The sequence below is a fragment of the Maniola jurtina genome, chromosome 20 (assembly GCF_905333055.1).
Source record: "Maniola jurtina chromosome 20, ilManJurt1.1, whole genome shotgun sequence".
NCBI lineage: Eukaryota > Metazoa > Arthropoda > Insecta > Lepidoptera > Nymphalidae > Maniola > Maniola jurtina.
In genome coordinates this window covers 7625788-7652863 of record NC_060048.1, presented here as the reverse complement: position 1 = coordinate 7652863, position 27076 = coordinate 7625788, and the positions used below count along the sequence as shown (strand labels likewise).

At 35.3% G+C, this 27076-nt stretch overlaps 1 protein-coding gene across 2 annotated transcripts in view; it reads right to left on the bottom strand.

Annotated features, from left to right (window-relative positions):
- The window catches only part of LOC123875693 (tyrosine-protein kinase Src42A), an 87267-nt gene that overhangs the window by 27435 nt on the left and 32756 nt on the right, over positions 1-27076 (bottom strand). Inside the window, exons 1-3 of one of the 2 annotated variants that reach the window (XM_045921679.1) lie at positions 24405-26226; positions 7639-7760; positions 2593-2756 (exon numbers count right to left, since the gene is read on the bottom strand). In XM_045921679.1, the coding sequence (XP_045777635.1) occupies positions 2593-2756; positions 7639-7760; positions 24405-25990 (1872 nt within the window). In that variant the 5' untranslated portion in view covers positions 25991-26226. Of the gene's footprint in view, positions 1-2592; positions 2757-7638; positions 7761-24404; positions 26227-27076 lie in introns of those variants that run through there. The other variant, XM_045921680.1, reaches the window with a different exon arrangement.

Here is a 27076-nt window from a genome sequence, read left to right as displayed (position 1 = left end):
ACCTCGTTTTAGCTCTTTTGAAAATCCCGTGGGCATTCTTTGATTTTCCGGGATAAAACTAGCTACCGTCTCTCTCATGGATGCAAGCTATTACTCTATCTAACATATGGGCTGAATTGGTTAAGCGAATGGGCTGTGAAAAGGCAACAGACTGACATATAAACACACTTACGCATTTAAGTATAATATAAGTATGGAATATGGAAACATATTACTCACTCAAACAAAGTATATAACTTAACAATTTGTCATATGATAATAATATACTGAGAGTAAAGTGCAGAGCGCCGATATAAAATGTTCTTGCTTGATGATACTAGCTGACAATTTAGAATCAAGACATTTAGAAATCTTGGGTTTATTATCAGATTTCAACGTTGTGTACCATGATCGTATAAGCATTGTTTAAGTCTTTGGAATCTTTATCAAAACTTAACTGATGATCAAAGATTGTGAGAATGATTCAATTGTAACTATCATATATCACTCCCCGAGTAGGATCAATCCTTTCTGAGAATAAGGCTCTCTCAGACCAGATCGATGGCTCGAGAAAAATTTCTCACGCAGCCAGATACAATGGTGGTACGGACACAAACGGCAAACTTTATAGGTTGGCTATAAAATGGGCGATATTGAATTTTGTGATTTATGCACGTTCGTTACGAGTTACGATGCACGATGGCCATATTTAGTGATAGCAAAAAATTATATTATTAAATAAATCACTGCTTTACACAGGTTTTGCGAATACCCGTCCCTGTTCGCCAAGGTTGTATAAATGTCTAAAACTTTATAAGTAAATAAGAGGATTGGAACTTATGCAATAAGTTTTTTTTTTTTATAAATAATTACGAACAAACGAGTTGACATGACACCCGATTACCGCCACTGATGAACGTTTGCAGCCAGTTTTGTTAATTCGCCTCCATATTAAAGCTACATGTAAAAAAAATTATCTATTTTTTATGTTTTATGCGACGACCGATAGGAAGTAAATGGAGGAGGAAGTCGGAGGGCTATAGTATGTGGTGGTGCATTCTTGAAAAGCCTATGTCTAATTGATAAGTTAAATAAGTTAGTTTTCTTTATACAGTGCATTTTCAAACAATGCTAAATTACTCAGGAGGACTCAAAAGAAGTTTTGACATGCTGTAATGTATTACGTAACCTACTCGTACGTAGTCTTGGATACTTTGTAACGCAGTTTTTCAATGTTTCAAGAATAAATAAATAAATAAATAAATAAATCTTTTTATTGTTTCACCATAAGATTACAACCAAGAATTAGGTTAAACCACTGATGCCTAAAATAAGTTGTACACTCGTGTTATAGGCATCAGCAAATCGTGTTATAGGAATGGCTATATTTAGTCTATAAAAGAAAAGGCAACTAGACTCAAGCTGTGTGACGACAGCTGTATGTTGGTATAATGTCTAACATTCGATGCGACACACACAGAATAATATGTTAGGAATGCATTGCTTAAGTCATAGGCATTAGTAATCGTCCCTTAGCCTCTAGGTGCTAGGTACGCAGTATAAGTACTCGTAGTACTTCACCAGCAAAACATGTTGCTGATAATAATATAATGGAGTAGCTATTGTAGTCGGTAACAAGCAGTGATAGCCTAGTGGTTAAGATGTCCGCCTCCTAATCGGGAGGTAGGGGAATCGATGCCGGGTACCACCTCACTCTTTTCGGAGTTATGAACGTTTTAAGCATTTAAATTATACTTGCTGTAACTATGAAGGAAAACATCGTGAGATAGCCTGAGAGTTCGCTATAATGTTCTTAAAGGTGTGTGAAGTCTACCAATTCACACTTGGCCAGCGCGGCGTGGTTTTAACTGACTACGGCCAAAATCCTTCTCATTCTGAGAGGAGATCCATGCTTTGTAGTGAGCCGGCAATGGGTTGATTATGATGAAGATGATTGTAGTTCCTATTTATCATTTGTTTGAATCCAATCCAATTGCAATTATGCCGATATTTCGAAACATATGTGAAATAAAGTATAACATAAAGAAAAAGACAGTTCTACGAAACCTATTACCCAAGTGTGGAAATCGGATACTGCCAAAGTGTGTGTAAAGGTAGGAATTCGCTGTTGTAAATATGTTGCATTATAAATAATAGACATAAGTAGAGGAGGCACGGCAAACGGTGGTATATTTAGTAAAGTAAATAGGGATTCGTCCTGCTTTCAACAAAGTGTATCTTACCGAGCAAATGTGATCCGGTCCAACATAACTTGATCAATAGACGATAAGGCTACTTTTCGAGCCTTCCCACCAGGAAATTTTGAGGACACATATCGAGCGAAAAGTGTGAGCGAGGAGATCCATTAATAGGATCGCTTCATTTTTAGTGAAATATGTGTTTGGCACACATTCCTCTTTATTAAAACCTTGCGCATTCCTCAGAATTTAGAGTAGATATTTTTATAATTTGATAACCATAATAAGATCGTTACAAAACTTAAAATGGAGTTAAAGTCCACTTAGTAAAGGTAAAGTTTGCGCGACAGTCGTTTAATATCGATAGGCCTAAGCCAGGATCCCCTGCTGGTGGAAAGGTAAGAGGCTTACTGACCTGTACACATGGTTTGCTTAACGAGACGCACAGGCCATCAGCGTCCTTGCTGTAATGCTCGACCAATTCTTGTAGTGTGCGGAAGGTGGTGCGACGAGCGATGAAGAACCCTCCCTCGTCCAATTGTCGGATGCGGTAGTGTTTTACCGTGTCGCCGTCTCGAACTGTGGAAAATGGGTATTTTTAATAGATGTTAGTCTTAGAGCGACCATACAATCTTTAGTCTGTCATCACGGACCGCTTGAATCTGCGACTGCAAATCGATCTTTTAATGTCATAGATACAAGGAATCGATACGGCGAAGAACGCAAAAAAACGCAAAATGCTAAACCACGTAAAATGGTGGACAGTGTTAAATTTGCATAATGACTTATATGGGAAATGCCAAATCGCTGATATTAAAAATAAATAAAAAAGAGCAAAAGTGAACTATATCAACTAAATTAAACTATAAAATATAAAAGAGTAAATTTTAAAGGTATAGACTCTTAAAATTGTAGAACACTTTTCTTAAACTAATTATTTTAGTTTCGTATTTCCAAGCATTTCAGTTTTGGCATTTTGCGTTTTTGGCATTGTGCGTTTAAACGCACGAAACCTCTTGAGCAGTTGACAAAGACTGCACGAGGTGCCCGTTTAAAGACGAGTAATTTAATCCTATACTGAACTTCTGAAACTGATTTCGAACTGAAAAATCTACTTCTGGGCACGTTTGACAAAAGGAATCTTTCCACGCATCCACTAACGGATTTCCTGCTAATCGATAGGTAGATTTGCTGTGAATCAATTGTAAAACAATACGCGCTGGCCGTGGGAACTCTTGTTGTAAAAAAACGAACGTCATGTAATTCTAAGCAAATATGCGCATCCAAAATATTTCGCACCCAGCCATGCATGCAAGACCTGAATAAGGCGCCACCTCGACAGTGAGAGAATCGCGGCACTAGCCGCAAAAGGCCTGAATGTCAAGGAGAGGTCTGAAATCTGAACAGTTATAACAGTTCATACACTGCCTGTGGCACTATTGCCCTTTCTACTCCTAGCTCAAGTTTCACGGTTGGTTAGAGGGAAAAGGGGGTTTTTAGTTATGTGACCTAAGGGTAATATTCTTTTAAAAGTCATAGAAGACAAACTATTTAGAATTTGCTAATGTAATCCCGCCTTAATTCACAATAAATATTCAATGCATTTCCCGATTTATTTATATGACTTGAAGATATAAGGAATTATTTATCTTCGATTCCCAAAAACATTAAGCTCAAACCTATACTTAGAATACTAAGTACTGCGATGTGGTATTTCTTGTCCAAATATGGCAGTAGAAGCGGTACATGTCAATGACTCAATACATTTAAGAATTCGGCGACAGAATTTTTATCGTTGCAGAAGTCTCCATATTAACACGCGGACTGTAACAATACTATTGACAACATTAATTACATTATAAAGAGATAAAGTTTGTATGTTTGGATTTAAGGGTAGTCCCGGAACTAATGATCTGATTCGGAAAATTCTTTCACTGACGAATCCCCGAGTGTCCGAGTAAATCACGTGGACGAACTCGCGAACAAAGCTACTATGGTATAAGATGACGGATGATATAAAATTACAAATGTATTTATGTAATTACAAATAGGTATATAATATTTATGAAATGCGAACCCTAAGATTTATGATTAGTTAGAAAAATAAAAATTCTAGAATGGCGCGTTGTAAAATTCTCCGAAGGATTTTTATTATAGTTGCACGACTGCATTTAAAAATTATCTACGTAAGTACCACCTACCTAATATATTATAAACAGGGCATGAATTCTGTCTGGTAACGACGCATTACAGTATGATTGAAATAAGCAAAATTCATTTCGACATAAATAAATAGGCACAATATTTTAAGCAATATTAAGCATGCAAAAAGTATGTAAGAATAAAGTTTCAGGTCAACTTAAGGTAAAATATTTAAGTCTATAAAATATAGATTGTAAGATCTTATAAACTGATTCAATGCTATACCTACTCTGTGTAATCAGTCAAAATCGAAATCTACCAGTTAATAATAATTAATTGTTGCCATTTATAAAATGATTCAGGACAACATCAGACAAAGTGTTTAAGGCTAAAATCTTGGATGTGTAAGATTCTACAAGATACAACAGAATACAAACCATGTTAAGCACGGCGTAGAAATGAATGAATCAAAATCAAAACCAGACACTGTTGCAGTTTATATGGAATAAGTCCGGGACGCCATACCTTTGGACATCAAAGCATCTCACTAGAACACCATTATTATATGAAGAGAGAAGATGGTTTGCTAATTTCTCTTGATGATAAACAACTTATAATAATTGCCCGTAAAGAATAAGTAAAGCGAAGACATGTACTCGTACATTGTACAAGGGTCAAACAATGCAATCATAAATAATTATGTAACTACTTGATAATTGTCTTGAACACGCAAAATCTTCGCATCTTCTTCACGTACGATAACCTACTACGCTAATCTGAATTGCATATAATGGACGTATTATATAAAATGGAAAAATTAAAAAACTAAACAATATCACAGTAGGCGCTATTATATTATTTCATTAAAAATTCGAGTGATAAATGCGTGATTTATACTGTTTAGCTAAAATAATATCAAAATCAAAGTCGAGTAAATAAATACTGAGGCCATAAAAAATTTCATCGTTATTCATGACACCATTCAATTTATGATGCAAATTAACAATATTTTTCCACATAAATATAGAACACAATAAACGCTTCAAAGGATAAATGTTTCAAAGTTATCCATCCATATGCATGAAAATAATTTTCCAAGTAGAGCACGAGAAAAATACTTTACAAATTATACCTAATTACATTTATAATAAAATTATTACCGATTTTCCGCAATGAGGTAATGCAGCATCTACGCCGCCTGCGGTACAATTCGCTTCAGTTATGGATACTATTTTCCTGATTTCGGTATTCAGTTACACTATAAAGCGAGAGCCGCTCTGAATTGTAGGATTTACTTAAAATTCAACGCTGCAGATTTAAGCTTCGATTTAGGGCATTGTAACTTTTGCATTAAATACTTTGTAAGAAGAATGCCGCCATAATATCTGGAATTTAATATCAAACTTTTATTTTTAACCCCCGACCCAAAAAGAGGGGTGTTATAAGTTTGACGTGTGTATCTGTGTATCTGTGTGTCTGTGTATCTGTGTGTCTGTGTATCTGTGTATCTGTGTATCTGTCTGTGGCATCGTAGCGCCTAAACGAATGAACCGATTTTAATTTACTTTTTTTTGTTTGAAAGGTGGCTTGATCGAGAGTGTTCTTAGCTATAATCTAAAAAAATTGGTTCAGCCGTTTAAGAGTTATCAGCTCTTTTCTAGTTTTCTTGTAGAAAAGAAGGTAAGATAACCGTTAGGTTCATAATATTATGTCAATAGACAAATGTCAAGCTGTCAAGATGGACGTTGCCTAAATACATAATTATTTATTTGAAAATGATGTTTTGGAAAACTCAAAAAATACTTTGGATCGTCGGGGGTGTTATAAATTTTTAATTTACACTTGTACCTCTTGTACCTCTACCTACTTGATTTGTAGTTAAAAAAAATATTTGTAATTCTTAAACCTGCAATTAATTTAGAAAAAAATTAGAAGGTTTATGTGGTTAATTTATATATTATTTAATGTCTTCCCATATCTTGATGTTATGTGCGACTTCATATATTAAATATATGAGTTGTTACTTAAATACTAAGTTTGTTGATAGTGCCTACTTTTTTGTGTATTGACTTTTGTTAAATTAATAATAACTGTAAGCATCTATTCAATCAAATAATAATCATATACCTAATATCAATATTAAAATCATACAATTATATCAAGGATGTTGTTGGTAAATATTATAATTGTAAAAAACAGGAGTGGCAAAATACACATAATAAGACTCAATTAAAAAAAAAAACAAAAGTAAAGCCGATTTTGAACAAAATAACCGATTTTTTAGTAACAACAGACAATGCAAGTATCTCTACTTATTATTTTAAAACAACTTTTTCTGGCTTTGAGTGATCATTGATCACGCTTTAGCTTAGTTAAACACTATGAAAATTGTTTTGCTAACTAAGTAGTTAAAACTGTAAATTTTAATACATAACAATATTATAACTATAATAGTAAAATTTCAAAATGTAGACAGCCTTTGACGATGCATAAGCAATTTTCACGGTATATCATAAGTTCTTAGAAAAACATTAACCGGTTCCCTATCCGCACTGAACCATTGAGGCTTTGCCGAAGACAAGGTAAGCAAAGTATGTGCAACTAGCAACTGCCCTCGGTTTGGGTCACGTAGATGTTTGCATTTTTACGTCTTTTTCCTACTGCACTACTTTCTTTAAAAAAATAAGTATTCGTATCGGGTCAGTTTATTGTGTCTATAAGCAAATTGTTTAAAAGATATTTACAGATTTTACAAATATGGTATTGTTTTCTTTTAATTGTTACTAACTAATGAATCATTTAACCATATTATGTTTAATTTTCAAAAAAATGATATCAATTTTTCTATCAACGCAATGAATTGTGAAACTACTCCCATACTACTACTTTTCATAATTTGATTAACGCCTTCTGGTTTAAGAGGAACGGATATGCTATCTTACATTGATAAATATCTGTCGATCTTGCGGGCTCTTATGAAGTTTGCAACTCGTTTTTTAAGTGGTTTAGATCAGTAAATCAAATATTTGAAGATTTTCTTCTAGTTTTGTGCCATCTCTTACATTTATTAATATATGACGATATTATATAAATGCAAGTTTGCCTTATTTAATGATCAGATTCCTGTAAATTAGATATTTCAATATTTTTTTCAAAGAAGCATCAAACTTTAGGCATGCGAGACGTGGTAATTATTATGTAAGTAAAAAGTGCAACTGGAATAAATTCCGACTGGCAATGTGGGCAATATAATGAAGTCATAAAAAAACTAAACCGGAATCGAGCTATATTAATTTTACTTTTACCAAATTATATTTACCTGATAGTGAAAAATCGTTATGGCGGCTCTCTGAGTCTCGAATAAGGAAAGCACCGTGTTCATTCTCTGGTAGAAGCAATTTCTTTTCAGCTTCAATCCGTTTAATTTTGCGGAAGTACCATCTGCAACAAGAAAATTAAATTAGTAGTTGGCAGAGTATACTACAGTCTGAATAAACTTATATTGCGGTTTCCAAGAAATATGATAGTAGCATGATAATAGTATCTTAGGCAGTATTTAATAATTTGTAAAAGAGACGAAGATTTCTTATAATAAAAAAGTATTTCTGAGATCTTTTTACAGGTTGTTGGGTAGACCAGGCATAATAATATGGTATAAAGAATTAAATTTATCAGATAACGAGTGCAAACGATAGAGAGATTGCAAAATAAAAATGCAAAACGCGGCGTTTCTTGACAAAATATTTCCTTCGGCACAGTCGGTCCTTGAGAAGCCAAGAATGATTTAAGAAACGGAGCATTGTTATTTTTTTTTATTATTCCAAATAATGTATGTGATATGAACATTTTTCTCATTCATTAATTTTTTTCCTGATCTCCTGAATCCGCACTGGGCCAGCGTGGTAGAATATGACGTATATCCTACGCATTCTGAGTGGAGCTCGTGCTCAGTAGTGAGCCGGCGGCGATGGCGCCACCAAGCGCCGTAAAAAGTGTCTAGCGCCATTGATATACATAATGGTTGGTGTCTATTTGTTCAAAGTCATCTTAATAAAAGTTGAAATGTCAAGGAACTTCATTTACGATCTCATGACAAACAATGAAAACAGTGTAGGTACAAGGGTATCCGTCTGATAGCACACAGTCCAGAAAGCAGGGCGACAATGAGTCAACGCCAATGAATGAGTGTTTTGCATTCAATCGGCGTGAGCCCACCGACGAGAGGACCTTTTGTACTAACGCTTTTAACATGGAAACAAGCTTATGTGAATACATATTGTCCTTACTAGCTTTTGCTTATTGGTACCTAGTAAATAAATATTAGTCATTGATGAAACATACCAATTTTGGTTATTAATATTGCAAAAAAAGCAATAGAAGTACTTCATGAATCATGTATTAAAATATTATGAGAAAACCCATCGTGTCTTATATTTCGCTTTACATGTTTAAAGAAATTCAGTATTTAATCGATAAATGCATATTAAATAGATAACTTCTTACTAAATATTACGTAACAAGAACCTAACAATGGTATGCAACATTGCTTGATATTCCGCGACTCAGACGAGGTCGTCTGGCAGCCAATGACTAAACCGGTAGGTTATTCTGAATATTTTGAAAAAGACCTTTGGTATTTTTTTATTATTAATAGACTACAGGCCCATGTTTAAAAATGGGTGGGTCATATGAACCACCAGGTGACGTATACAGGACGATATAAGAGCATAAAATAATAAGTTTCAGCACTATGCCGTCACTTGTAAGCTGTCCAACAGAGTGCTGGTGAGAATTGAAAAGTGCAGGTAGAGTGAGTACATTTTGGTCATATATTTTTGTACGGCATTTTTACCATCGATAGATCCATGAAAAATAATAAGAAAGCGCGCAGTGCCGTAAAAAAATGGTGCGCCACAAAGTCAGTAAATGTTTTGATTTTCTGACAATTTCCGGGGTAAATTTGGTCATTTAATTCTGTACGGCACTAGTTTCATACTGTTTCAATACAGCCTCTAATCCATTATTCCGCAACGCCGTACAAAAATCATGCGACAAGGGGAAAAAATTGAGGGTAGCAACCCCCTCTCTTTCCGTGGTCCGGGGGGTGATTTGAGAAAGTACGGCTTTGGTTCCAAAACATTATCTAGCACTCAAAAGTACTATTAAAAATAATGCCGTAAAAAAATTAGTGTTCATTTGAATGTGTATCAATAATTATCTTAATTTCATGGTATACTTAATTTTTAAAGCTGTAAAATCATTTGACTCTGTACGGCAACTTTTTTTTTAACATGATAGTGTAAAATACTATTGTTATATAGTATTGCCGTTCAAAAGAAACTGTTCTAAAAAAAATTATAGATAAATACAAAAACTGAAATTTTTCAAATTATTGCAAAAGTTTAAATATTCATAGATTAATAAAATATAGCAATTTTCTACGCTTTTCCCTTGTTTTAAATAGTATTAAGATAAATAAATTAGGAAAAAATTATGCCGTACATTTTAATGCAGACCATATCTTTTAGGCTGATGAAAATGACGCTACCATTTTAAGGGTAGTACTTTATGGCCATCTGATACTGTACGGCATTAACATATTTTTGAAGAGAACAATTGATAATATGATGAAATCACTATGCCGTCTAACTGAAGTGAACGGGTGTGTATATAATATCCACATCCCCTACAAACCTTTGGACCAACGAAAATGTACGGCATGTAAAAAAATATTATCTATGCATAAAACACTTTCAAAATAAATTAATTTTATGTTGTTTCAAATCACCCCCCGGACCACGGAAAGAGAGGGGGTTGCTACCCTCAATTTTTTCCCCTTGTCGCATGATTTTTGTACGGCGTTGCAGAATAATGGATTAGAGGCTGTATTGAAACAGTATGAAACTAGTGCCGTACAGAATTAAATGACCAAATTTACCCCGGAAATTGTCAGAAAATCAAAACATTTACTGACTTTGTGGCGCACCATTTTTTTACGGCACTGCGCGCTTTCTTATTATTTTTCATGGATCTATCGATGGTAAAAATGCCGTACAAAAATATATGACCAAAATGTACTCACTCTACCTGCACTTTTCAATTCTCACCAGCACTCTGTTGGACAGCTTACAAGTGACGGCATAGTGCTGAAACTTATTATTTTATGCTCTTATATCGTCCTGTATACGTCACCTGGTGGTTCATATGACCCACCCATTTTTAAACATGGGCCTGTAGTCTATAACACTAGTTCAGCTCGCTGCACGTCTCAGCCGGGACGCGCAGTGAGCTGAACTAGTGTTTATTTATATTTTATACGAAACTGATAAAACTGAGCAATGCATGATTAGAATATTGTTATTACTGAAGCTATTGTAGTAATTTATCAAAGGGTTTTAATAAGCAATCCATACCTTTTCACGGCCCATTCGCTAAACAGATTTTGACCAGTACAAACATAGTTTGCATTACAGAGACTTATTATCAATAAAAAGAGTTCCCATGGGATTTTAGAAAACGTAAAACCACGCGGGCCACACGAACGCGGACGGAGTAAGTACATAAAAACCGGTCAAGTGCTAGTCAGACTCGAGGCGAAGGGTTCCGTACCATTTTAAAATATATAACACTATGTACTTTTTATTTATTGCCTGCTGACAGACAGACGGACGGACTTAGTAATAGCGTCCCGTTGGCACCCTTCGGGTAAGAGGAACCCTAAAAATTATTTTCATGCTTTCAATACTCGTTTATTTTTAAATTAAACTAGACACGTTTTTGTTTCTAGGAACTGATTTATATCCGGTTTGATACCTACAACATTTTATAAATTCTGCAAAGCAATCTTCAATGCTCAGCTTCAATCGATTCAGTTTTGTTAATGAGAATGACGCACGTGTGCAAGCATGTGTCACATGCCAGGTTTGAATTGCAAATTACTGATAACGAACAATATTGCTTCAAAGGATATAGTAAAGGAAGCGTTGTATGCCTTTGTGTTGTGTCGCGCACCTAAAGATCACGTGCAGGAAAGGCAATGTTTAGCATGTTATTCGATATAAAAACTGGAATCAAATAAAAATTATCCCTTTTTTAATTTTATTTTTATATTGTTTAAATTTTTAGAAAATATCCTGGATACACTGGATTTAGAAAACAAAAAAGGTGAATAATAGTATAAGACTACCGTCAATAAACCGTATGTGGTTACGACTGGTGGTTTCTAACATTTAGCCGACATTGATTTTTTTAAATTTGAAATATAAGGATAGAGAAGAAAATATGATGGATAGAGAACTGCTATCAATGTTGTTTGCTTATAAAAAAAATCTAAGTCGGTAGATAAAACTATCTATGCCTACTACAATCGTAAATCTTGAATTCCAATTCTCATTTCGTCCAATTCATTTAATTCGCAGTTAGTCCAATTCTCGGATTCAGTGCCTAAGGAAATTTGCGATGATTGTACAATGTACGTAAACAGTCAAAACGGATGCTGCTTTAGCAGAAATTACACATAAAGGAAATTGTAATGAGAGCAAAGATATATTTACCAGTATTATTATATTATTTTCATCGTAGTTAGGACAGGATGGTACGGATCGCGCGGTAATTATAATTATTATTCATCGGAATAACTCAGAAGACGCACGAATAAATAAACCTTTGGATTCTAATTATTAAGGAAACTGCTCAGAACTACAAGATGCTTATCACGATTGAGCATCTTGCGAAAACGTATTCTGCTTTATAACAAGAACTTTACAAGTGAACACCTAACGGATCAGGAAAAAAAATTATGGACTGTGCATTAAAAAGAAGTATTTACAGTATTTCTATCAAAATACTGATATCAAAAATTACCTAATCGTTAAATACTAACAATGTGTAAATTAAAACCAAGATTTCTTAGACTTAATTTTTTTTAAATGCAAGCTGGCCATAAATGCATTCACATTTGATTATTTTGAATCAATTTACTTCTTTAATTTATTGGCAAGGCTAGTTTTCATTCATGAATTTTAATGGTTTTAACCAATTTGTTATGCAAGATACATATGGGAAAATATTATGAAGATTCAGATAAGTGCCTTTTAGGGATTATCGAAATGAAAACTGTAGCCTACTAGTTACTTTTTATCCCGGAAAATCAAAGAGTTCCCACGAGTTTTTCACAAATCTAAATCCATTTGTAGATTTAGGTATCTATAGGTACGTTTTCAAAAAATCTATTAAGTAGACGTACATACGGTTTATTTTCGTATTCCGATTTAGCTTCAATGAGCAACTGCACGCACAAGCACAGATCACAAGTGTACTGGCTAAAACGGAAGCAGTCCTGCCTAAAATGGAGGTACGGATGTCCGCAGCGCCAGCAAAGCTGAAGGCGCGCCTCCGCGCTGATCTTGGCTACTCGCACCGGCTCAGCGTTGGCACCCGCGCCGGTCGCATCCACGTGCCGCTCCGCAACCCCGAGCTCTATCGCCAGCTCTGCAGCTCGCCAGTAGTTCAAATCTTTCTCATCCTCTTTCGGCATTTTGATGTTAACGAGGCCTAAGAAAGTCTCTGAAGTTTTCTCCCAATTTCTATTCAATATTGCACGTACTCGTCAAATTCTCAGGCTGAGATCTATAGAGCGCACTTTGGATTTGCTGAAACTTAAGACACAGATCTATTGAGCGCACTTTGGATTTGCTGAAACTTAAGACACAGATCTATTTAGCGCACTTTGGATTTGCTGAGACTTAACTGAAACTTACTTAAGTCTAAACAAAGTCTTTGTAAATCTATACTAATAAATAAAATTGGAGTGTCTGTCTGTAATTTCGAAATAACTACCTCATATTAAGCTCATATGGTTATTTGAACGATACCATAACTGAATCACACGTTTTTAAAATTTTTGTCTGTCTGTCTGTCTGTCTGTCTGTCTGTTTGAAAAGGCTAATCTTTGGAACGGCTGAACCGATTTTGACGGGACTTTCACAGGCAAGTAGAGGATTGACCAGGGCGTAAAATAGGCTACTTTTTTAACCGACTTTCAAAAAGGGAGTTGTGTTTTTCTACCTATGTACACCGAAATCTCCGAGATTTCTGAACCGATTTGCGTCATTTCTTTTTTAATCGATAGAGGAACTTTGCGACATTGTTTCATAAAAAATTTGGAGTCCAACTCCTCAATCCTGATGCTGCAGGGGATCTGACAAATCCACGCGGGCGAAGCTGCGGGCATCAGCTAGTACGTATATAAACTTAAATCTTTTCTCAGCCCCGCTAATAAGTCATATGACGTTCTTCGATTTCCGAGCTCCTGAGTTATCGGTATTTCTAAATATTTTTGTAAAACGACAACCAGTCCATAGAAAGTTTTATCTTCTGGTTTGTCGGGCGCGCACAAATCACTCAGCAAGTTGTAGGTTGCCTCCCCGACTTCCGTTTTAACGTGACCAGTGGCCACATGAATTTTTATGTCATTCAATGAAACTATTTTACACGATTTAGATAGATGCACGATCACCATGATAGTCTAATGTATTTATATTAATTTATTAGAATTAAAATCATGATATTTCTATAAAAACTCGACGCCAGTTAAATATGATACACTGAAACATAAGCAGTGGATAATATAGACTGAAATGTCGACCGAAGGGAAAAGAGGTAAAAGGAAAATTGTTGAAATCCAATGTTTTCTATTTCATGGCCTTATTGGGATATTAAAAATGAAGAGGATAACAATAACAATGTCACAATAATAATAAAATGAAAAGGGCGTAGTGTCCTGCATTTACTATTTCACTTTTATTACGGGTGAGGCCTTGTTACGTGCTAAGGGCACGCTTAGGGTCATAGATCGATCGCTAGGAATACCCAAGCGAAGGTCTTATCATGGAAACGCATTCGGAATTGATTGATTCAAATCAACTGCAGCTATCATCCTCATCTACACATACCCATTAAGACATGAAAACGTAAGGTAAATGTTTATGTTACTACAATTTATATATACTTTCCGAGATATGATCGCTAACTATGAACCTATTAAAACACAGAATTACTCAGTGGGCGCAAAGGCATGCTTGGAGTTTCTCTACTTGATCAAATCAGGAATGAGGAGATCCATAGGAGGAACCAGAGTAACAGACATAAGTAAACGAGTTGCGAAGCTGAAGCGGCAATGGGCAGGATAGTTCGAAACACGATAGACGTTGGGGTCCCAAAAATGGCGACCTCGCACCTGAAAGTGTAGCGTTGTGAAACCTCCCACTAGGTGGACAGACGATATCAAACGACGCGACGGTCGCAGGGAACCGCTAGATACAGGCGGTGCAAGAACGTGACGTGTGGAAGTTCCTACAAGAGACCTGCGTGCAGCAAGTGAACGTTTATCGGTTGATATGATGTTGATGAGATACTTTAAAGGTGTTCTTGTAGAGGCGAGTAAAATCTATAATAATTTAAATACTAAACAGTACAAAGCGTGTCTAATTAAAACAAAACTATAACACGGTGCAGCTAATGATACAAGTTGGGTGACTCATTGTTTTGCATAAGCCGAAAAACAAACGCCGTTTGAGAGTAAAAAAATCGGCCAAGTGCGAATCACTCACATACGAACCATCGCACAAGAAATAACACTTCATTTTTTATTATTCATGGCGGTTATTGTAAAATTCTTATTAATTGATACAGCCCACTTACAGACAAACAGACGGACGGACGGACGTACGGTCAGCGGAGTAGACTTAGGTAGTAATAGGGTCCCGTTGGTGCACTTCGGGTACGGAACCCTAAAAATATGAATCAAGTTGTTTCTATTATGCCTTAGAGCATAACGCGGTTATTAAACTTGCAGCTTGAGTTAAGAGGGGTCTCTTCGTCACTCGCTCCATACAAACGTAGTTCGTCTCTCATTGGAATACTAACCAATCATACTCAATGGAATTTTGTAGAAACGTTCCGGGAACTAATATCTATGCCTGTGGTTTTCCAGATTTCCGTTAAAATATTCGGTTTCAAAGTTACGCGGTCTTAAAAATTCACATACAAATCTTTGAACCCCTGTAATTTTTAAACTACATATTTTTTGAAAAATCCAAAATACCACAGGCACAGATATTAGTATCTAGAGTATGTCTGCAAAATTTGATGGACTTTGGTTGCTTAATATTCAAATGAAATTGGGACTACGATTGTATGGAGTAAGTGACGGAGAGAGCCCTGTTAAAACAGAACGGAACAGAAACCTACGGAGCTGTTACCGGACCAGACGATAGAACGACCTTGACCCGGATGCTGTACAAGAGAAATCGTTATGTGAATATATAAAAAAGATGGATAATTTCATAAGTAGCATGTTCAAAAATCACATGAAAAGCCTTTTCATTATGTAACACAAGCTACCTAACTTAAAGTAGCCTGTGAAATTCAGGATGCAAAATCTCACAAAAATTTGAAAATTGTTACATTAATTAAACATTCGATTGTAATTGCGAAAATACTTACTAAAATTCACTTTCCGTGGAAAACAACCTGTGGAATATCAGCGCCATTGATCTTGATCGTAATTTTTAGTTAAATTAATGTAGCAAACGATTGTAAGGGTGAAAATTGAAAAATCACTCCACGGTGAATCACCACTGAAATCACTGTAAAGAGCAAAAAATCACCAAAAGAAAATGGTTTAAAATTATGCACATCTCTAGAATAAGTATACATTTTCGGTGAATAACGTTACAATGCGTCTGATAACGTTTAACGTCTTCTGCATGACTGAATTTACATATGTATCTTGATTCTGGCATTTATTATGCTCGTAAACACTTAATAATATCGTCTTATAGCTTTCAATACACGTGTCTTCTAACGGACCACTTCCGACAAATCTGACGTTACTTATTCATATCCACCATTTCAGCTTTTACATTTAAGCATTCCATGCAATTTTTTTTCTCTATTTTAATTTAATTATCAATATTTGTGAAGACCTAGGGACTAAGATACAAGCTTTCCTATTTTAGGGGTCTGGATTCCAATATAAAGTTCAATTATACTGAGTTTCACAAATAAAGATGTTCTAATTTCTAATTTTTTACATTTCGTAACGTATTAATTTACAATAGCAACAGCTTTTTATCTTTAAATCTTATTGAAGATATTTATTGCCGATAACACAGGTTACAAGAAAAATATAAAAAGATTTTTTTTTGTACGATAGATAGATAGCAAGTAACATTTACCTTAACTTGATTAAATGTTATCAAGGAGTGCGACCACAACATATTAAGATAAAAATCATTCTTAATAGACAAACAACATTTTAACAAGTTTCTAATACACGAAACTTATTTAAACAGGCCACTTGACATATTTATTCTACATGTTTCAAATTGAGATTTTCGAAAGTTTAAACAGCAAATATGACTAGCATCATTTATTGCCTAGACTTGTAGATTTGTCATTAACTGAGATCTAATGGGCCGTCTATGAGTTTGTCCGACTTCATTTTATAAAGTAGTAGTAGTAGTAGTATTTATACATACCTATTAAGTATTACCTATCTATATATACCTATCAGTGAAAGAATTTTCAGTATCGGATCATTAGTTCCAAAGATTACCTACCTGCTACATCCAAACATACACACTTTATTTCTTTCCCTATAATGTTAATGTAGAAAACTTTGTATGCCTGTTTTCAAGATTACTAAAAGCACGTTTCCCATTCAAGTCAATATGAACATTTCAGAAAAAATATTTGTGACAACAGCGTACGATAACCCATCGTCGTCCCACTACTGAGGACGAGCTTCTTTTCGAATGCGGGTTTAGACTTTAGATCATAGCCTTTCACACACCTTTGACAACATTAGGAGAACTTTTAAGGGCGCAGGTTTCCTCACGATGTTTTCCTTCACCGTTAAGGCAAGTGATATTTAATTACTTAAAATGCACATAACTCTGAATCTCTGATTTAATTAGTATACTACCATCGTTTGCTATTTATATTTGGAATTTTAAAACTCACGCTGAAGATAAAACGTTGATCTTTCCGCCACAATGAGAGAAATGAGAATTTTACAATGCCCTATCCTATGGGTGGATTGCCGATCGTTGAACTTGTGCGTGCCGATGCTACCACGTTTTTTTTGCTAAGCCAGTCTTACTCGCTCCAGGTTGCTGGCTAGATGGGTAATCTAATTATAGGACTCCCTATCCCGGTACAAAGCTGGACACTTGTCTCTATACTAGTTTTTTAGGGAATTCTAACTTGTCGTTAACGACCAAGGAACATGTATTTAGCTTTATTTTTATTTAGCTTTAGACGATAGAATATTTTTTAATGCTTGGTATATTTCAATGATTGAAGTGAAAATTTCTTCAGGTGCGATGAACTTGAAGGTCGCGTTACCGACAGCTAATGTTAAATGAGAGTGCTCGGAGTGCCGATTATAAAAGTTAACAGTTAATGGTTTTAATTTACAAATTATGAAATTTTCATTTTTGATAGGTAGGTATTACAATTAGTTTGAAAATCCATTTTTTAACTAGTTTTAAGCTTTCACTTCTGTCAGTGGGAACTGCCTCCAATGACTACCAATTTTTTCTAATTTATTATTTGACGTTTCCAACGCTTTCAATTCAAATAACACACACACACACATACACACACACACATACACACTAACACTCGCTTAGTTCTGTTATAATTTATAATCTCTTTTATGTTAACTGTAATCATACTCATATATTGTAAACCCATTTGGCCTTATTTTTATATAGTTTAAAATGTAAAATTATAATAATTGTACCGCTGTTGTTTACAAATAAAGGAATAAAATAAAATAAAAAAATATTCAAGTTAGCGAGTAATTGGTACTGGATTGGGCGTTTGGACTTTGTTTAACTACAAGTATGCACACCTGAAATAGAAATGTATTTTTTCACTCAATAAAAAGGCGAAGAAAAAAAAAGCGGTGTATTTAAACGTGGCTATCAGTCTATAGTCACATGTTAGAAACCGTGAAAATGGTATAAAGATGGCAATGATCAAGATCACGCGGAATAGATTAAACGGTCTCCCATTATCTATACAAGCTAGTATGTAATTGATTGATAGACAAGTATGAAGACAATGGGTATTTAATTGTCTCAGAACCGTCAACTAAGTAGCTTCCTACTCTAATTGTATCGATAGATATATTTTATTCATACTGCTAAGAATTTCAAAATGATTAACATTTTGAAATTCTTAGCAGTTGAACTAATAAATAATTCATCATAAAATTGACGATACATAATACCTACAGATTAAAAACCTAACTCTTCTGAAATAGTAATATCGTTCAGAAGCGGTCATGGTAAACAGTAAATTGATGTTGTTTTTAACACTTCATTTACACATAAATCCTTCACATTGTTATTTAGTGCGGAAAATCATTGCCAAAAGGTATGAAGAGGTATGAACTAAAAACCCCATTGAACATAATAAAATAAACGGTATTTTTGCAAGCAATATAGGTTCCTCCGTTACTTTTTCACAGAAGTGACAGATAAGGATAACAGTGATACGTATCAAGACATACGATGAATTTCCAATGGGATTTAACAACAACGCTACCTGAAAAACGTCGTTGCTTGTCTGAAACTACAGGTGTAAAATAAAAATAAAATCACCCCGACAGGTCAAAGTTACTATTAATCTCATTGTAGTCGCAATCGAGTCCATAAGACAAGTGCAAGTAATATATCAATTGAATGACTCAAATCCCTACACCAGGTGAAAAAAGTATAATCCTCGAACGGTTAAACAGATTTTCATCAAACATAGCAAAGAACCATCTTGATTAAACAAGCTTTCAAATAAAATAAACCGCATCCAAGTCAATCCATTCGTTTGAAAGCTACGATGCCATATACACAGGTTAAGTTTCTAACATCCCCCTGTTTTCGGGGAGGGTTCAAAACAAATACATATTCTGTTCTTATTCGCCAATCTATATTTCCTACACATATATAGGAAAGACCCATTAAAAATATAGTTTGGCAATCTAGAAGCGTAGCGAAAACACTTAGCAAAATTGACAATGCGTCGTTAACTGTTAGTGCCATTTGTTGATCAGAAAAGGACATGATGATGCGGAAAGCTAAGGTATCATTGAAGGGTACCGCAAAAAATAATAAGACTTTATCATCGTGATAGGTAGGTACGCAACTCTTTGTTCTATAATAATAATTAATAACAATACAAGTGTAAATTAAAAATTTATAACACCCCCGACAAGTGAAGGTTACAGTAATAACTAGAAAAGAGCTGATAACTTTCAAACGGCGGAACCGATTTTCTTGGATTATAGCTAAGAACACTCTCGATCAAGCCACCTTTCAAACAAAAAAAAAAAAACTAAATTAAAATTGGTTCATTAGTTTAGGAGCTACGATGCCACAGACAGATACACAGATACACAGATACACACGGCAAACTTATAACACCCCTCTTTTTTGGTCGGGTGTTAAAAAGTAGTCTAGAGTGTGGGGACTCTCTGTCTGTTCCTGAATCGACGATAGGTAGGTACTCGTATATCAAATGTTAGGCTATGCATAATGTGAAATCATAGCAAAATATAGCTACTTTAGGACTACTAGCGACGATAATGACTAATGAGTCGTGATAGCCTAGTGGTTAAGACATCCGCCTCCTATTCGAGAGGTCGGGGGATCGATCCCGGGAGCACCTCTTACTTTTCCAAATTACGTTGCAGTTTAACCAAATAAATATTACTTGCTTAAACGGTGAAGGAAAACATGGTGAGGAAACCTGCATGCCTGACAGTTTTTTATAGTGTGTAGTATGCCAATCCGCACTTGCCTAGAGTGGTGGATTATGGCCAAACCATCCTCATTCTGAAAGCTGACCCGTGCTCACTAGTGAGCCGGCGATGGGTTGATCATAATGGTGATGATGATGATGATGACTAAGACACACAATTAAAAAAAAAACAATGCAAATAGCTGCAATTAGATAAGTGTATTAATATACTTAATTTAAGTCGAAAATAGCGGTTAGTGTGTAATGTTTGAAATTAGTTTGCATATGAAAACATCCGCGTAATGCAATTATTATCGACGAAGGCTTACAGCACAGTCGGTCGAAGCAGCACGCATAAAAAGCAAAAACAAATCGTAAAACCTGTTGCATTGTTCCTTCCCAAGACATCTCTACCGATCGTCGTGTTTAAAGCAAATCATTTTCTAACACATGTCTCATTTAAAAATGAATTAAGCAATTTAAATTTGTAGTAGTATTTCTATGTAGGCGCGTCCCATCTTAGGTCACATCATCAACACTTTAGAACACGATGATGATCATCATCATCATCGTGTGATTGTCAAGCGCTTGCCCATAATGTAATGAATAAAAGTAATTAATAACATTATAGGCAAAAAAAAGTTTTCAAAAAACCTAATTGCGGTTTGCACTACATGTTTGCCAGACTGCATTGTGTACTGTTGAGTAATTACAAGAGGACATAAGAACGGACATACATACACACAGACACAACCCTCCTTTTGGGCTTCGCCGCAATCGGGTAGTAATGATACAGTAATGGAAAATGCAAGCATAAGATAAAAGTAGTATCTATTAACCGTATATCCATAATACTTAATAATATTATAAATGCGAAAGTGTGTCTGTCTGTCTCTCTGCTAGGTTTTCACGGCCCATCCGTTTAACCCATTTATATGAAATTTGGTACAGAGGGAGCTTGCATCCCGGAAATTGACATAGCAACTTTTTATCTCGGAAAATCAAAGAATTCCCACGGGATTTAAAAAAAAACGAAATCCACGCGGACGAAGTCGCGGGCATCATCTAGTTACAAACAAAATATCGTAATCAAGTAATAAGTAACAACTTGACATCAGCTGATAGCACATAATAATATATTATAACAACAACTAGAAAACCTGATTTCGACTTCAGTAAAAAACCTAATTCAACATTACAGATCTCGGAGACGTCACGACTTGTTACCAAAATTAAAGATAGTGTTAGACAGAGTGAAAGTTAAGCAAAAGCAATTATTATTATTAATGATTTTAGACAATGGCACTGATTCTGATCACAGCTTTTTAAAGTATTCGCATCTTTTTCTTACCAGTGTAATATGAAAAGGACAGATAAATCTTGACAAAATATCTGTTGACTCTAGGTGCTAGTCTTGAGTATTTTTTTTTGTAGAGTAGCACGTCTTCTCGAGTCTTTAGTGGAAAATTCATTTTCCGGCCTTTTTTACGCAATATAAAAAAGAAAAAGATGCAGATACTCTAAATTTAGTTTAGGAAAAAAATATGAGAATCGACAACAATGTTGATGTTTGGCGTCTTTAAATAGTGATAAAAGAGCAAAAGGACGAAGTGTATTTACTTTTTATTCCAGATACGTTTTCTTTCAATTTCGAATACCAAATTCGTATTCATGATTTGTAGCACAAATTACATTTGCCAGCCTCATGGCATTACGAAATGTCAACTCTATTAATAACATAGTAAATTAAAATAACTTTGTCTAATTTCTTTATCAAACAAACAGCACACAATATAGACTAAATGACTTTTATTTTACTAGAACTATTTTCAATCCTCGAGACATTTTACTTCGTCGGGACATGATAATAAACTGATATTTTTTTAGTTTAATCTTATTATCAAATACTGATAACGATATCTGCAGTAAGTTTTATCAAACACTATCATATAATCTGTTAAATACCGAATTTCTTCATTAATACACTGTAATTAACTTGCGCGTTTGTTTTCAATGCATCACGAAGTTTCATGTATTTTAAAGAGGAGCATGAATAATTATCTAGGTAAATATTAATATTTACAACGAGAAAAAAATAAGGCTATATGTACATATTAATTGGTATTTCCGTACTTTTAAATAAAAAATAATAATTTTGGACCTATGAATAGTGACTGTCTAAAGTAAAAGTTGTTTCAGTCACTCTGTCAACAAATATTTTCAAGTGAATTGCGTTAGTTTGTTTCAAAAAATCGATCCTATATGCGATCAACACAATAGCCATGTTGATGGTTGGAATGTATAACAAAGGCGTTTTCGAATAAGAAACATTGATCAACATTAAAACAACTGTTACCTAAACTTAAGTCAGCAGTGACCTATACAAGTTATTGATTGTGAAATGAATAGATTAATTATAACTATATTAATAACTTTCTAACATAAGTGATGAATTGTGAGATTTTGACATTGACGTTGGCCGTGACCTGAACATCGAAACGTCTGCGGTTCAAAGTTTACGATCAAATGTGACCTATTGTAACAAAGTAAAACATATCCATACTAATATTATAAATGCGAAAGTGGGTCTGTCTGTCTGCTAGCTTTTCACGGCTCAACAGTTTAACCGATTATGAAATGAATTTTTGGTACAGAGTTAGCTGACATCCCGGGGAAGGATATCGGCTATTTTTTACCCGGAAAATCAAAGAGTTCCCACGGGATTGTTAATAGGCCATCCGTTTAACTTATTCATATGAAATTTGGTACAGAGATAGCTTGCATCTCGAAAACTGACAGACAATTTTTATCCCGGAATATCCTAAGTTCCTATGGGATTTTTGAAAACCCTAAATCCAAGCGGACGAAGTCGCGGGCATCATCTAGTCGTTAATAAAATAGATTTTATTATACATAGGAATAGTAGGAATAATTATTATTGTGCAACCAGAGTATCTCAAGGCTGATGGGTGAAACCGATACCGACACGTCCGTATATTTTGCCTCACCGGCCACCGCCGCTACTTTCCGCGCTCTCTAGCGGTTGGGATGTCCAACGATATTTATAACTTACTACTGTTTACATTGTTATCCGCAGAATGACTTTGAGCTTTACATATTTTTGCTAAAAAGTCATCATCATCATCAACAACCCATCGTCGGCTCACTACTGAGAACAGGTCTCCTATCCCAATGAGACAATTCGTAAAGTTTAAAGGTAATGAATGGTAAGGTGCGTAATATACCTAAGAATAAAATGGAATTAGATTGAGGAAACGTTAAATAAAATCACGAACAACAGGTGCGAACAAAATTCAAATCACAGCCACTTCCGATGGGTTGGCTACAGTTTTCGTAAGCGTCACCTTCATCGGTTACTTCCTGAGCGGACTTCGGATCGCCAAACTACTGAGAGGAAGATCGCTGGCGGAGCAGCGACCGATCGCGCTAACGTAGCCTTGGACGCGAGCACCCTGCATTCTAATCAACCGGCCTTGCGGAAGCGCGTGCGCCGGACAGCTCTCGTAACATGCACTTCTTGACCGGCGTATGATCAAAAGATCCGACTACCAATCGATTAGGCTCAGCTACACGTAACGGTTACAAACAAGCAGGTAATACGAAGAAAGCATAACTTGAAGATAAACTATTAAGTAAATCAAGGGCTCAGTGCCAGTAATTTATAAAAGCCATTATTATGCTGTGGCAATATACTCGTGTCTCATGCTATAAAGATTTGATATTTAATATTGTTATGGAAGAGCCGTGTCTTCTGACACAGAAATAGTTCTCCTACAAGAAGGCTCCAATTTCTTAGAGATAGTACTGTAAACATAAGTTACTTGAAATAAACATTTTTTTTTATATGTATAATTTTAGTACGACGAGCTACATCATCAGATTAGCATTAGTCATCGGAAAATTGAAAATGTCAAAATAACAAAGTTTCTTTTAAATATAAACACCAAAAAAAACGAACAGTCGGTCACAATGTTAAGTGACTAGTTAGTTAAGACTATCCATGAACATTTGCAGCACCTGAGAAACTGCCAATGCGTTGCCAACTTTTCAGGACTTTGTAGATCCGCCCCTTTATCTATATTTCGACTGAAAGAACGAATATTCGTTCAGTATGTTGTGTTTAAGTTAAATAGACCGATGTAGTCAATGATGTAGATATCGATACGCCTCAGCACCTTTTAACAATTTTGGCAGTGGTATTGTTGCTAAATATTTTATGCGGATAATATAAAAGTATAATATAAACTATTCACTTACGGCATAGAGTTTAGCTTCATGTATGTATCTAGAGGCAGAGGCTCCATACTTTTGTTATTTTCGTTTGTTCCCGAGAGTCTTCGTGCTGTGCGTATCCAGCTACCCCTTTGTCTTCGAAAGCCTTTGTCGTTTTTTAATAACTGAATATGCCTTTTAACAATGTCATGCCATTTCCATTTTACTGTTGCTGGAGAATCACTAGCCGCATCCTCTTTACAAATTTGCAAGCCGTCACTAAACCTTCGCATATTTTGCAAATAAATTTCGTTTGATTTTGGAGGAAGGCTTCTTCTTCTTTCTTCATGAACTATGCACGATTCTTGAGAATTCTGTTCGGCTATCCACTTTGAAATGAAATCATTTTTATCACAGTCTTGCGTAATCACTGGCTCTTCTTTGGGATGTGGTGGTATCCAATCCAAACTTACCCATTGACTAGATTTTGGTTTAGATTTAAAAATTACGTCTATTTCATCATCACAGTCCGACGAGCCAATCGAACAAACAGAGGTTTTTTTTCTTCGAAATCGCGACCGAACTATCGGTTTACAAGATGTAAATGACTCGGTACTCGTCACGAAATCAGTAGCATCTTCTTTTCTTACATCCTGTAAACTCTTAAGAGCACTATTAATGGTCTCTATGTTAGCATAAGAGTTTTCGGAGCAAGAAGAGTCAACACTAAATCTGCCTCTTTGTATCGGCTTAGATCTAGCTGTAACATTTGCATTACATTTTTCACTCATCCCACAACCTATATCTCGTTCGCTAGTTAAGGATATTCTCCTTTCATTTGATTTTTCGTTTTCCATTTCTATTATTTTAGCCATACTAGGAAAATTATTTTCTTTAGTAGGTTCATTTAATCTAATTAATTTTTGAGATAGAGATTCCTCATCAACATTTTCATTATTATTTGTATGGGTTGAGACAGAGTTATCTTCATTAAATTCTATAATTCTAGTGATTTTTTGAGGCATTTCACTATCTTCTTCTATTGTTACAGGTGTAGAAAATTTATCGTTTTCAAATTCTATTATCCTAGTTATCCTTTGTAAAGGTTCTTTATCGGTTTCATTCATAGTTTCTGAATTAAAGTCATCTAATTCGATAATCCGCGTTATTCTTTGGGAAAACCCGTCTTTTTCTGTCCCATTTCGTTCTTCATATTTCGGATTTTTGGTTTTACTAATACAAAATTGACTATCTAATTCGGGAAATTTAGTCGTGAATGGACTGGAATTTTCAAGCGTTTCGTTTTCTTCTAAGGAATTATTTCGGCTCTTTGCTTTCTGCAATGCACTTTCAGACAGGAAAACACAAGGAACCTCCACTTGCATGGACATCTTGCGTCGTCGAGTCGTATTTTCCTTTTCTTTATTAATGTCATTTTCTAAACTTTCAGCCACCGCTGTAGGTGGTAAAATAATCGGTGTTCCAGCTACCATGCGTAAAAAGTCTGTAACGGCAGCTATGTGGGCTCCAGTGACGGCCCCTTGTAACTTAACACCGGATACTTGATGAGGTACTAGCTGATTATCACGCATACACCATACAACGGGCAGAGCCCCCTCCGACACCATCATCGAGTCCGAGTTAAAACACTAGATACTACTCTATCAACAGTTCGATAAACTATCACAATGGTACTCAAAATCACTGGTGCATCTACGGGCAACGGCCTTTCATAAAACAAAAACAATATGAAACTTCAAACACGTAAGTATGACGTCCAGAGGGCGACATATCGCGGACGCGGCGAGTGCAAGCGATGCGGAGCGCGGCTAGCGTACGCGTCCGGGCGCGGCGGAGGTCGCGAGAGATAAGGCGGTGAGAGTCGCACGCGCAGCGACGCCGCCTGCTCCGCCCCGCCGCACCAACGAGCCATCTCTTATGATCATACATCAATTTTTATCCAATGCACTCCGGTAAATTATATAAGTAACGGTATAATATAAACTGTGACCTATTAAAGCTCTTTCAATTAATTACCATAGGAATTCATCAGATTTAAAGCCTAGAAAAATAATAAGGAATTTTTCATTAATTTATAAAACGCTGCATAACTTTAAATCAGTTCAATTTATTTTTGTAGAGTAATTTTATATTATATGCATTGTAAAAAAACCGGCCAAGTGCGAGTCAGACTCGCGCACTGAGGGTTTCGTACTCGAGTATTTTTTCCGACATTTTGCACGATAAATCAAAAACTATTATGCGTAAAAATTATTAAAAAATTCTGTTTTGGAATGTACAGTTAAATCCCTTTCATATAATACCCCACTTGGTATAGTTATCTTACTTTGAAAATTGAAACACATTTTAATTATTTTTAATGATGTAACCACGAATTCACGGTTTTCGGATTTATTCCTTTACTTGTGCTATAAGACCTACCTACCTGCCTTTCATGATTCTGGATCAGCGGGAAGTATCCTATAGGTTTTTTGAAAGACACGACGGACGGACGGACGGACGGACGGACGGACGGACAGACAGACAGACAGACAGACAACAAAGTGATCCTATAAGGGTTTCGTTTTTCCTTTGGAGGTACGGAACCCTAAAAAAAGAATCAGCTAAGAGCGTAAGAGGTTTACCATTTTTGTTTTCATATAAAATACCAATTTAAATGGAATGAAGATACATAAACAAGTTGCCATCAATTTTAA